The 12737-nt window shown below is 37.5% G+C and overlaps 1 protein-coding gene across 1 annotated transcript; it reads left to right on the forward strand.

Moving 5' to 3' along the window:
* Window positions 1-1933: 1933 nt before the first annotated feature.
* On the forward strand, window positions 1934-3267 carry LOC129928500 (G surface protein, allelic form 156-like; the record flags this gene model as incomplete). The annotated part of the gene is made up of 1 exon (XM_056042982.1): window positions 1934-3267. A coding segment is annotated over one exon (1254 nt), but the record flags the coding sequence as incomplete, so codon positions are not given.
* Window positions 3268-12737: the final 9470 nt, after the last annotated feature.

Raw genomic sequence — 12737 nt, forward strand, 5'->3', positions numbered from 1 at the left:
AACTAGTTGTCAAGCGTGGGACATTTGTGTACACATTAAGTTTATATTAGGGCTGAATGGTCAGCGGACAATCCAGGGTCGCCTCTCATGGATGATCACTAGTAAAGTGAAATGAATAACATAAAGTCATTGTACTGATACCACTGTACTTTAGTAACTCAGCTTCCATTTTACTTCTGTCACCGTCAAACTGTAATAAATCTTTAGGACCTGAGGCCTAATTTACCACTTACATATTTAGACAGTGGGCCTAAAAAGTTTATTCTAAATTTATATGTCACAATTCTAGTGTAATTCAAATCACACGTTACTTAGAAGGGGTAATCTTTTTTTTTTTTTTTTTGCCTAGTCAGTGGCAGGTTTTGTATAAGCGATTTCGGTATGAGTTTATTTGTGCAGTTAATACTGCATTTTTCACTAATCTTCGGACTCGAAAACAAGCCTTATTATTATTTTTTAAAAAGTATTATTATTATTAATATTTGTGCGGTAATGCACAAGCTTTGATATTTCGTTTCATTTATATTTCATTTTACAAATGAATGTGAAATGTAAAAGTTGGCTGAAGTCAAAATAAACCAGACAACATTAGAACGGTATACATTTTGTATTGAAATGCAGAATTTGTTTAAAAGAGTTCTATGGAATCCATTTCTGAACTACATGACAAAATGTTTGATCAATTTTGGTGTTTGTGGGTACAATGGAAGTCTACCTAACACTAGTTCCAATAGTATTACCAATCATCAATGCACACCGAGGCCCTGAAAGTGATGCCGTCATTGCAATTTGGAAACCATGGCAAAATAAAAATAAATAAATTTAAAAAACGTGCATTCAATATCCGAATGTTCATTTTTCTAACACCTCGTTTTCTGTACACTCTTGTACGTGCTGGCGTGGCCAGAGAACTGTCATACAGCAGCGAACACTTGAATAAAACTAATGAATGCTCAATTTGGTTAGGGCTCACGCAATTTTGTCATCAACAAGTCCACTGCACGTCTCAACTGAAAGTCAATCTCGGGCACTGCTTTCGTCACGTACTTCATCAAATGCTAATTGAACTTAATAAATAAAAAATCAATCAAGAAGATCGATGGAACCTTAAAAGGAGTTAAAGAAATAAAACCATTCTTTGATACTCGTTGAGTCAAGTATCAGCTTGGTCAGCTGAATACTTGATTTATAAAACAATGGTTCATTTCGTACAAATTAATTAAAATTAAACATGATTTCTAAAATAATGCTTCAATTCTTTCATATTAACAAAACTAAATATTCATTGCAGCCGAACGGCTATTGGTGTTTTGTTGGGAAGCATTGACTTTAACTCTCAAACTTCAATGGTACTAATAATAATTTTTTTGATTGAAAACTAGAAACAACATCAATACTGACAAACTAACTTAAAAAACAAGCAATTTTTTAAAAAAATTCTTTAAAAAAAGATAACATAGCTTATTTAAAGGGGACAATTCCGACCTTAAAACTATATCTATCAATAATGTAAAAGCTATTTCTCTTATTCGATTTCAAACAAAATAATTAATAACTAATAATTAATTGACTAATTGGTTATATTTTTTTATTGATTCATGTTTTGTTACGTACATTAAATAATTTTTTAAATTATCAACTTGACCCTAGAATGCGTGAGGAAAAAATAGCGTTAACAATTTTTTAAGGGGACTAAACCCAACAGATTTAGACATCTGTAAATACTGAAGGATTAGTTTCCCTTCAAACAAATAATTAATCATTACCAGTAATTACTTAGCTGATTTATTAATTTTTGTATTGATTCATGTCTTTATGCTAGTGAGTAATTCTGTGTAGTTTCAACTTCATCCGAGAATGAGTGCGGGAGAAAAAACCTGTACACACTTTTTACCAGACAGACAGACGGACAGATAGACAGACAGAGTGAATTCATATAAGCTTTGTAAAATACCCAAATCTCAAGTACACATGCACAACCTATACCTACAACCCAGGTCTCTATACCACATGCACAACCTATACCTACAACCCAGGTCTCTATACCACATGCACAACCTATACCTATGACTGTTGCACATGCACAACCTATACCTACAACCCAGGTCTCTATACCAGATGCACAACCTATACCTATGACTGTTGCACATGCACAACCTATACCTACAACCCAGGTCTCTATACCACATGCACAACCTATACCTATGACTGTTGCACATGCACAACCTATACCTACAACCCAGGTCTCTATACCACATGCACAACCTATACCTATGACTGTTGCACATGCACAGCCTATACCTACAACCCAGGTCTCTATACCACATGCACAACCTATACCTATGACTGTTGCACATGCACAACCTATACCTACAACCCAGGTCTCTATACCACATGCACAACCTATACCTACAACCCAGGTCTCTATACCACATGCACAACCTATACCTATGACTGTTGCACATGCACAACCTATACCTACAACCCAGGTCTCTATACCACATGCACAACCTATACCTATGACTGTTGCACATGCACAACCTATACCTACAACCCAGGTCTCTATACCACATGCACAACCTATACCTACAACCCAGGTCTCTATACCACATGCACAACCTATACCTATGACTGTTGCACATGCACAACCTATACCTACAACCCAGGTCACTATACCACATGCACAACCTATACCTATGACTGTTGCACATGCACAACCTATACCTACAACCCAGGTCTCTATACCACATGCACAACCTATACCTATGTTTGTTGCACATGCACAACCTATACCTACAACCCAGGTCTCTATACCACATGCACAACCTATACCTATGACTGTTGCACATGCACAACCTATACCTACAACCCAGGTCTCTATACCATATGCACAACCTATACCTATGACTGTTGCACATGCACAACCTATACCTACAACCCAGGTCTCTATACCACATGCACAACCTATACCTATGACTGTTGCACATGCACAACCTATACCTACAACCCAGGTCTCTATACCACATGCACAACCTATACCTATGACTGTTGCACATGCACAACCTATACCTACAACCCAGGTCTCTATACCACATGTACAACCTATACCTATGACTGTTGCACATGCACAACCTATACCTATGACTGTTGCACATGCACAACCTATAACTACAACCTAACTCTCTAGTGCACATGCACAACCTATCCTTCTTTAAATTGCCTGTACACATGCACAACCTAATGTTTATGAGCTCTTTTACACAGAACCTACCCAATGCCGCAGTGAGACTTATTAAACTATGAAGCTTTTTTTTTTAATTGTTAGTACTGTCAAACACTACTTTGCTCCAGTCGGGATTTGCACTCGCGCTAGTTCTAAAAAATAATAAAGTTACGATCATAGACATATATATATATAGACTGGACGATAAAGTAAAAATTATTATGGGAAACATTTGGGAAAAGATAAGTTTGTATGAGTTATACAGCAATTATGAGCAGTGTAAAATTAAAAGTATTTATAGTTTGTTTGTTTTTCAGCCATAACCTATATAATTGATAGAACCCCTACTGTATTATTATATCTATAATCGTGCCTACCAAATCTATTAAATTTACATAATTAAAATAATTATAAATAGTTTTAAATACTAGATTTAGATCTAGTCTATATAAATACTAAAGTAAAAAAATACTAGTTACTACTATACTATAAACTATAATTGTAATCTGTATAGTCTAGTCTATAGACACTATAGTCTATAGTTAGTATATAAAATAAATAGTCTAGGACTAGATTGTCACTAGATCTATAATCTATACTTATATTAGATCTAGTCTATAGTCTGCATGCATAGATGATAGACTGACTAGTTTAATAGTTAGTAGTAAAAAGTATGAAAAGTATTAGACCTAGTTATTACAAATATTAGTCATATTTGTTAGATTTAGTGATCTATCAATATTAAATTAGTAACAGTCACAGTTATTCTGACTTACTGAAACTGAAAGTTAATGTGTATAATATTCAATTTTTTTTCAACCTTTAGAATTTATCCTTGGCCTATCGTACTACGAACATTAGAGCACGTTCAGCTCATTTTCTTTGACTTTTTTTTACTAAAAACTAATTCTAACAATTTGAATCGATAAGACGACCGCCATACATTAATAAAGAAGCCATGTCAACAAACATAGATCCACATCACAAACCTATATATATTTGCCTATGTCTATGATTAAGAAACAAAGGCAAAATACTGGGAATATGGCAGTTTTGTACTTTTCAAAACTAAAGATCATAATTATATATTGGCTGAAATGTTAGTCCTAGAATTTATGGCTCAATTGCCGCCATTTTTTTTTCACATAGATATAGTACATCAAACATATTTGACTTCCCCCAAATAAAAATAACTTCCTACTTCCAGTCTATATTTATTTATGTCTATGGTTACGATATATTTAAAATCAATCTTTTTTTTTTTATTACTGGCCTATGGGATAGTGATATTAAATGGTTTTTCACGTAACCTAATGATGTAAATAAAATTACAGTCAAGACGGCTTGGCCCAGTTCAGTGCTGTTCAGTGCAGAGTGGTTCCGAACGGCGCTTAACAATGGTTATGTAAACGGTAGTAGAGTCAAGACACCTGACAAAGTCACGACCTACGATCAAGTTCGGTAGAGCCAGCCCCCTGTGTGAAATCAATCCGAAACAGTAAGAGTCCGAGACAAGGCAAAGAAGTTAGTACAGTATTGCGTGTTGCCAATTGTCCAATATTGCGGTATTGGCTGTGATTTATTGGACATTAAAGTGTTACGTTACTTTGGAGGCCTGATTTGTTCACCTTTTTGAGTTTGCAGTGTGTCGTGTCATTTCTATTCATGAGTGAATCAATGATACGCATACAGTAGTTCAAAATACAATATACTTTAGAGACTTATAAACTACAATATTTTAGTATCTTTGAAAACTACCCAAAAAAATTATATTTAAATTTGTTTAAAGAAAAATATATGGGAGCAGTAATAATGACGAACATTTTGATTTAGCAGATAAATAGGACTCTTATTTGATTCATGCCGTTAACATTTTAGTTTCATTGTCACAGCACCCTTTGACTACACTCATGGAATTTGGTGACTGTCGTTTTTGTTGTTGTTGTTGTTGTTGTTTTTTTTGGAGAAGGGTCTAAAAACTCTATTGAGGTAATATTTTAAACTGTAAACCTTCTGGGGGGGGGGGATGTTTTAAATCCAAAATCCCCTCTTGGTTGTGCTCATGGAATTCGTTAACTGTAGTTTGCTTTAACTTTTAAGTGAAGAGGGGATTGTTTTTACCTCAAACCCACTTCGACATCACTGGGGCAAGTGATGGTTAGAAATTAAATCCTCCCCTCCAATAATAATAAAAAAAAACTGTCACAAAATTCCATCCCATTTCGGGGAGATGAGTTGAACGCTGAAACCCCCATGTAGCATACAATGTATAAATCATGTCGAAACTATAATGCAGTTTAATTTAGTAGAAAGACAGTGTTTTTTTAACTTTTTCTTTTTCTAAGTTTGTAATGATAGAATTAGGGTTTGAGAATAATAGCTCAGTGTCTTAGAATGAACTTTTAAATGTATAAATAGAGTGTACAATCTGAAACTACATCTATTTCCTGAGGGAAAAAGGACAAACAAAACAAACAAATCTCTCCTCTATTTCTAACAATTTGTTTTTTATCATACCTCCTCACTCTCACGAGCACACTCCCCACTCTCACATGCACCTGTGCACACTCCCACTCTCACGTGCACACTCCACACTTTCACGTGCATCCCCCTGTGCAAACTCCACTCTAACGTGCACACTGTGCATACCTCCCCACTCTCACGTGCACACTGTGCATACCTCCCCACTCTCACGTGCACACTGTGCATACCTCCCCACTCTCACGTGCACACTGTGCATACCTCCCCACTCTCACGTGCACACTGTGCATACCTCCCCACTCTCACGTGCACGCCCGGTGCAAACCTCCTTCTCACGTGCACTCTCCATTCTCACGTGCACCCCCTGTGCAAACCCCACTCTCACGTGCACACTCTCCACACTATCGTGCACGCCCGGTGCATACCCCCCACTTTCACGTGAACCCCCCTGTGCAAACCCCACTCTCACCTCTCAAATGCACCCTGTGCACACTCCCCACTCTCACGTACACACTGTGCATACCTCCCCACTCCTACGTGCACGCCCTGTGCAAAACCACTCTCACGTGCACTCTACTCTCACGTGCACGCCCTGTTCAAACCCCACTCTCACGTGCACACTCCCCACTCTCACGTGCACACTGTGCATACCTCCTCACTCCTACGTGCACGCCCTGTGCAAACCCCACTCTCACGTGCACACTCCCCACTCTCACGTGCACACTGTGCATACCTCCTCACTCCTACGTGCACGCCCTGTGCAAACCCCACTCTCACGTGCACACTCCCCACTCTCACGTGCACACTGTGCATACCTCCTCACTCCTACGTGCACGCCCTGTGCAAACCCCACTCTCACGTGCACACTCTCCACTCACGTGCACGCCCGGTGCATACCCCCACTCTCACGTGCACACTCTCCACTCACGTGCACGCCCGGTGCATACCCCCACTCTCACGTGCACACTCTCCACTCACGTGCACGCCCTGTGCAAACCCCACTCTCACGTGCACACTCTCCACTCACGTGCACGCCCTGTGCAAACCCCACTCTCACGTGCACACTCTCCACTCACGTGCACGCCCGGTGCATACCCCCACTCTCACGTGCACACTCCCCACGTTCACTCTTAATTGAAACTGATTGAGAGGCAAACGTCTAAACCACACATATCTGTGAAACAAGGTGACTTTGCACACTTTTCAACTTCAAACTTAATTTTCACATATTTAAAGTACACTTAAACTGCTGTAAACTTGTTTTCCTACAGAGCGGATGCCTGTACTTTAATGAAACCATTAAATTAAGTCTGTATATTATATGGAAAATACCTTTTTTAAGGCATGAATGACATTTTTTTGCCTGGGAGGTAGCCACTCATCATCTGAATCAGTAATGATTTCTTCGCTACTGGCATGTGATGAATCAATGCCAGTACCAGTACTGGTACTTTGAATTTCATCTACTGGTACCACTACTTGTGTTACTGGTTCAACTGATGGTGTAGATTGTTGCCTCCTGGTATCTGAACTTGCATCAAGTTCTTCCACACTGATAGATTTGCCTGGTGGAACATGTATCTTTTTTCTTGTGTTACTTCTCCCAGTGCCAGCTCTCTAGGCATTAGGAGAAAATTTACAGTTTTGTAAGTAAAGAACTACTTCTGAAACACTTTGTTCAGTCAGATTTTCTGAGACAGGGATTTTTTTAACACTTGATGTAGATCAAGTGGATGAATGCCACATGCTCTGAATCCAGATATTAAGTTTGCGCACACCTCATCCCCATTCCATCTATTAGAGAGCCAAGCATTGCAGGAAACATTTTCTTGTCAAGTGAAGTGGATGAAGGATGTTTCACTTCATGACATTCCAGCAATCTTCGCCATTCTCTTTTCAGAGGAGCGAAAAATGATACATCCAGGAACTGGCATTTGTCAGTCGAATTAGGGGGAATCAAGATGAAACCAATATTGTGTTCTTCACATTTCTTCAAGACTAAGTGACTGATATGTGAGCTGAGATTATCCCCTATCACTATTTTACGTCCCTGCTTTCTTCTGGCCCATGGTACAGCAATGGTCAAAAAACATTCTTCGAACTTGACACTGACCATCCAGCCGCTTTTGCTTCGGCCGTATCTTGTTCCGGGTGGACCGCCTTCACACAATAAATGCCACAGATGTTCAGATTTATTGATTACATATGGGGGTAGAAACTCTCCAGCTGCTGATCCTGCTGCCCTTAGAAAAATTTGTCTCTTTCTGGATGCTTGATCCCTCTTCTGAAGATGCACTTTTTCTGACCTGGGTTATCGGTCAAATTTGTTTTATCGTAGTTTAATATATTTTCAGCACTAACACCGTCTAGAGACTTCCTCAGGTGTTCAAAATAAACATTGATATCACCATGGCTTAATGCAGCTCTTTGACGCTTGATATTTTGGCAAGTTCCCTGAGTTATCAAGTCTTCGTGTCGCGATAAAAAACCCAATGCGCATTGTCCACCATGAGACTTACTATGCTGACCACCAACTTTATTTCTCAGAGTTCTTTGAGGGATTTTATATATCTTTACTACTTCAGCAATACTCATTTCTGGCTTTTTACAATCTTCTATAGCTTTTAGTAATGTTTCTTCCTCATAGTCCTTATATTTTCGTGAGCCCAGCTTCCTCTTATATATCCTTGGCATGATTATCTGAAGAACAAAAAAAAACAACCACATATCAGGGGGATATCCTCTGACACCTGCTGAATTTTATTTTTGCGCATCGCGGCAAAATGATGTTTCCATTTACAGTAACTTTACACGCTAGGCACCTTTTACCGCATGCAGGGCACTTTTTTTTCATGTATTCGTGTACCTTGCCACAAAACTTACAATTGCCTTTTCGAAATTTTCGTCCTTGATGATGTTGTTACTTTCTCAATGTTTAGATGGTCGGCTTGAATCTGTCTCAACTGTTTATTGGCTGTCTCGTAGGCTTTTCAAATGTCTCTGCAATTTTCCAGTGTTAAATTACTGTCGTGTAATAATTTCATTTTGAGGCATTCTTGCCTAACTCTTACTCTGTCTCTAACTTCAAGACGTTCAAATCTAATCGTTTTTGCTAGTCTTATCAGATTGTTTATGTTCTTTTCAATGTCCTCCTTTCTTGCTGTTTACAAGCATTGAAAGCATAGCGCTCATAAGTTGATTTATTCGTTTTTCCATTGCAAAACCTTCAATTTGTTCAATAGTTCTTCCATCTTTCTTTTTTCCTTTCTCAATTTCTCAATTTGTATTTGTCCCAATTATTGTTAGAAAAGTGGCAACTCTGACCTGTTACCTTTTTACCTCGAGTGGCTCGTGTACATGAGGAAAATTTCTAGCCATCATTGTAAAGCGTAGCACTGTGATTGATGTCGACTTATTATTGCAAATAATAACTCTTCACCAATCGATTGATGATTACCTCTGCTCACTGATACACCGCTTCCAGCAGGTTAAATAATATCTAATATATATAGGTCTGTGATCTAGGTTCACGGTCAACAAAAGCAAATAGTTACCATTTGAGTCAAAACAATACTTGATTATCTTGAGCGAGTGCACCTTTGCGCATCTTATCAAAATATCTATAGTCGATGTTCTTGAATAGCATTGGATAGGCCGTTTTGAAGTCCCTTTGTAAATACACTCTGATCAATGTCGCAGCTTTGAGTCTAATTTGTGCCAGGTGTTATGTAGCTTGAAAAGTTTCGGATTCGAGATGATCTAAAAGACACAAACTACATCGTCAAAATTGGACTAGATGATCTAAAAGACACAAACTACATCGTCAAAATTGGACTAGATGATCTAAAAGACACAAACTACATCGTCAAAATTGGGCTAGATGATCCAAAGGACACAAACTATATCGTCAAAATTGGACTAGATGATCCAAAAGACACAAACTACATCGTCAAAATTGGGCTAGATGATCTAAAAGACACAAACTACATCGTCAAAATTGGACTAGATGATCCAAAAGACACAAACTACATCGTCAAAATTGGACGAGATGATCTAAAAGACACAAACTACATCGTCAAAATTGGACTAGATGATCTAAAAGACACAAACTACATCGTCAAAATTGGACTAGATGACATGCGGCCCGCGGGCCGTAATTTGCCCACCCCTGGACTAGATGATCTAAAAGACACAAACTTCATCGTCAAAATTGGAGTAGATCTTTTAAAAGACACAAACTACATCGTCAAAATTGGACTAGATGATCTAAAAGACACAAACTACATCGTCAAAATTGAATTAGATGATCTAAAATACAAACTATATCGTCAAAATTGGAGTAGATCTTCTAAAAGACACAAACTACATCGTCAAAATTGGAGTAGATGATAAAAAGACACAAACTACATCGTCAAAATTGGACTAGATGATCTAAAAGACACAAACTACATCGTCAAAATTGGACGAGATGATCTAAAAGACACAAACTACATCGTCAAAATTGGACTAGATCTTCTAAAAGACACAAACTACATCGTCAAAATTGGACTAGAACTTCTAAAAGACACAAACTACATCGTCAAAATTGGACTTGATGATCTAGAAGACACAAACTGCATCGTCAAAATTGGATTAGATGATCTAAAAGACACAAACTACATCGTCAAAATTGGACTAGATCTTCTAAAAGACACAAACTACATCGTCAAAATTGGACTAGATGATCTAAAAGACACAAACTACATCGTCAAAATTGGACTAGATCTTCTAAAAGACACAAACTACATCGTCAAAATTGGACTAGATGATCTAAAAGACACAAACTACATAGTCAAAATTGGACTAGATCTTCTAAAAGACACAAACTACATCGTCAAAAATTGACTAGATGATCTAAAAGACACAAACTACATAGTCAAAATTGGACTAGATCTTCTAAAAGACACAAACTACATCGTCAAAATTGGACTAGATGATCTAAAAGACACAAACTGCATCATCAAAATTGGATTAGATGCTCTAAAAGACACAAACTATATCGTCAAAATTGGGCTTACCTTTACCTATCCCTTAGTCTATTGGACCGTTGGGGCACCAGGCAAGATTTGTCGATTGTCTTTCTCCATTCCTCCCTTTTTCTTGCCTTTGCAGAGGAGTGATTCGTGGAACCACGGGTTACACGGCGGCCCAGATGTTGTTTAGTCGAGAGTTTTGTTTGCCAGCCGACCTATTTATTTATCTGGAGGAAGATTAGAACTACAAGCGAATGCGTCACAGATTTTAGAAAGAGGCTTGAGGTGGTCCACGAAGTGACGTGGGGTCGGAGAATAATAAAATATAATATAAAAGATTTAATACTTAAAAGGATGCGCTTAGGACTGTCACTATGATCCCGAGTTCGAATCCAGCTCGCTTACATGAGAACTTTAATCCTCTGCTGTTTTGCATGAGGTTTGGGCAGGAAAAAAATCTTTTCTGGAAGAGCTTTTGAAACGTAAAAAAATACAAAAAAAAAAATAATAATAAGGTTATAAAGACAGTTTATGTGGAAACACAAACTGAAAATTGGCCCCCGAAGTGGTCCACCCAGGCAGGTAGAAAGGCAGGTTTCAATATTATCAGAATGAAATTCTATCAAAGACAAATGACAGAGAAGAATGGAGAAAAAAGGTTAACAGATCTTGTGTGGAGCCCCAGCGGTCCAGCAGACCAAAGGATAGGTGAAAGTAAATGTGAAGTTAGATGTGAACCTGGCCTAACTGATGACTTATAATGAATATTTAATTGATCTAATTGTTTTGTAAAGGGTCAATCTTTTACTCCTCAAGAAAAAAAAAACATTTCCGTAAAAAAAATTTTTTTTAGCGGCCCCCGAAAGGGGAAAAGACGCTATTAATTTTGTATGAAATGTCTGTCCGTCCCGTTTAGATCTCGTAAAATAGATAGTGAAAATCCGACATCATAATATTTTAGTCCATTCAAAGTTCTGATGCAACGGCTACTTTTTTCTTTTCTAAAAGCGAAAAATCTAATTTTTTAAATCACTTATGCAAGCAGTTTTGTTTTTTTTTCATAAAAATACACCACTTTTACAACTATTCACTATTAATAGTAACAAACAATTGAGGTTCTTTAGTAGGGACTATCCAAATTCACCATATTTTTAACAGATTTATGCAAATGGTTTTAGATTTTTTGTCAAAAATTTTTTTTTCTTTATTACATTTGTATTGCTAAGTTATGTAAATTCTGTCCTACCAACTACAACATTTACACAAAAATAATGTTTACTTTTTTTTAATTGAGAAAAAAATCTATAGGCCTACAGTATGCATATAAGTTGGACATAATTTTAAAAAACAATTAATAAGTAGTTTTTTTTTTTTTTGAGGATTTAATAAGAGATTGACCCTTTACAAAACAAAACAATTATAGCAGTGGTATCACATCAAGAAGTGAATCTGATGTGAACAGCATAAGTGCACTATTAGGCCTACTATACCCAGTAGTAGGCATACTAATCCTGATCATAATATTGATCTAGATCTAGCTCTAGTCTAGTAGATCTAGATCGAATATATTTCTCGTCCATTGGTGAATTTGATGGGGGCCGCCTCTGAGTAGGCCCGATGTCTAGCAATCATTTTTTTTTTTTGAAATAATAGCACAAAAAAAAAATTATAATGTATCATTCTCCTATATTTTCTTTTAATGTAGGCTAAACAAATTAAACACGCGATGACAATATAATATTAACAATATGTGAACGATTTGTCTGTGAACATTTTGGCGGTGAACAAATTGTCAGTGAACGATTTGTCGTGTGAACGATTTGTCTTGAACCAACTGTCGGTGAACAAGTTGTCTGTGAACCAGTTGTCGGTGAGCGATTTGTCGGGTGAACGAATAGTGTGAATACTGTGAACAAACAGTCGTGTGAACGAAATGTCGGGTGAACGAAATATCGGGTGAGTTCAAGAAGCGTTAGTTGTTTTCTGTATGCCTCAGATCCATATAGATCTAGAAGGGTTAA

The sequence above is a fragment of the Biomphalaria glabrata genome, chromosome 10 (assembly GCF_947242115.1).
Source record: "Biomphalaria glabrata chromosome 10, xgBioGlab47.1, whole genome shotgun sequence".
NCBI classification, from domain to species: domain Eukaryota; kingdom Metazoa; phylum Mollusca; class Gastropoda; family Planorbidae; genus Biomphalaria; species Biomphalaria glabrata.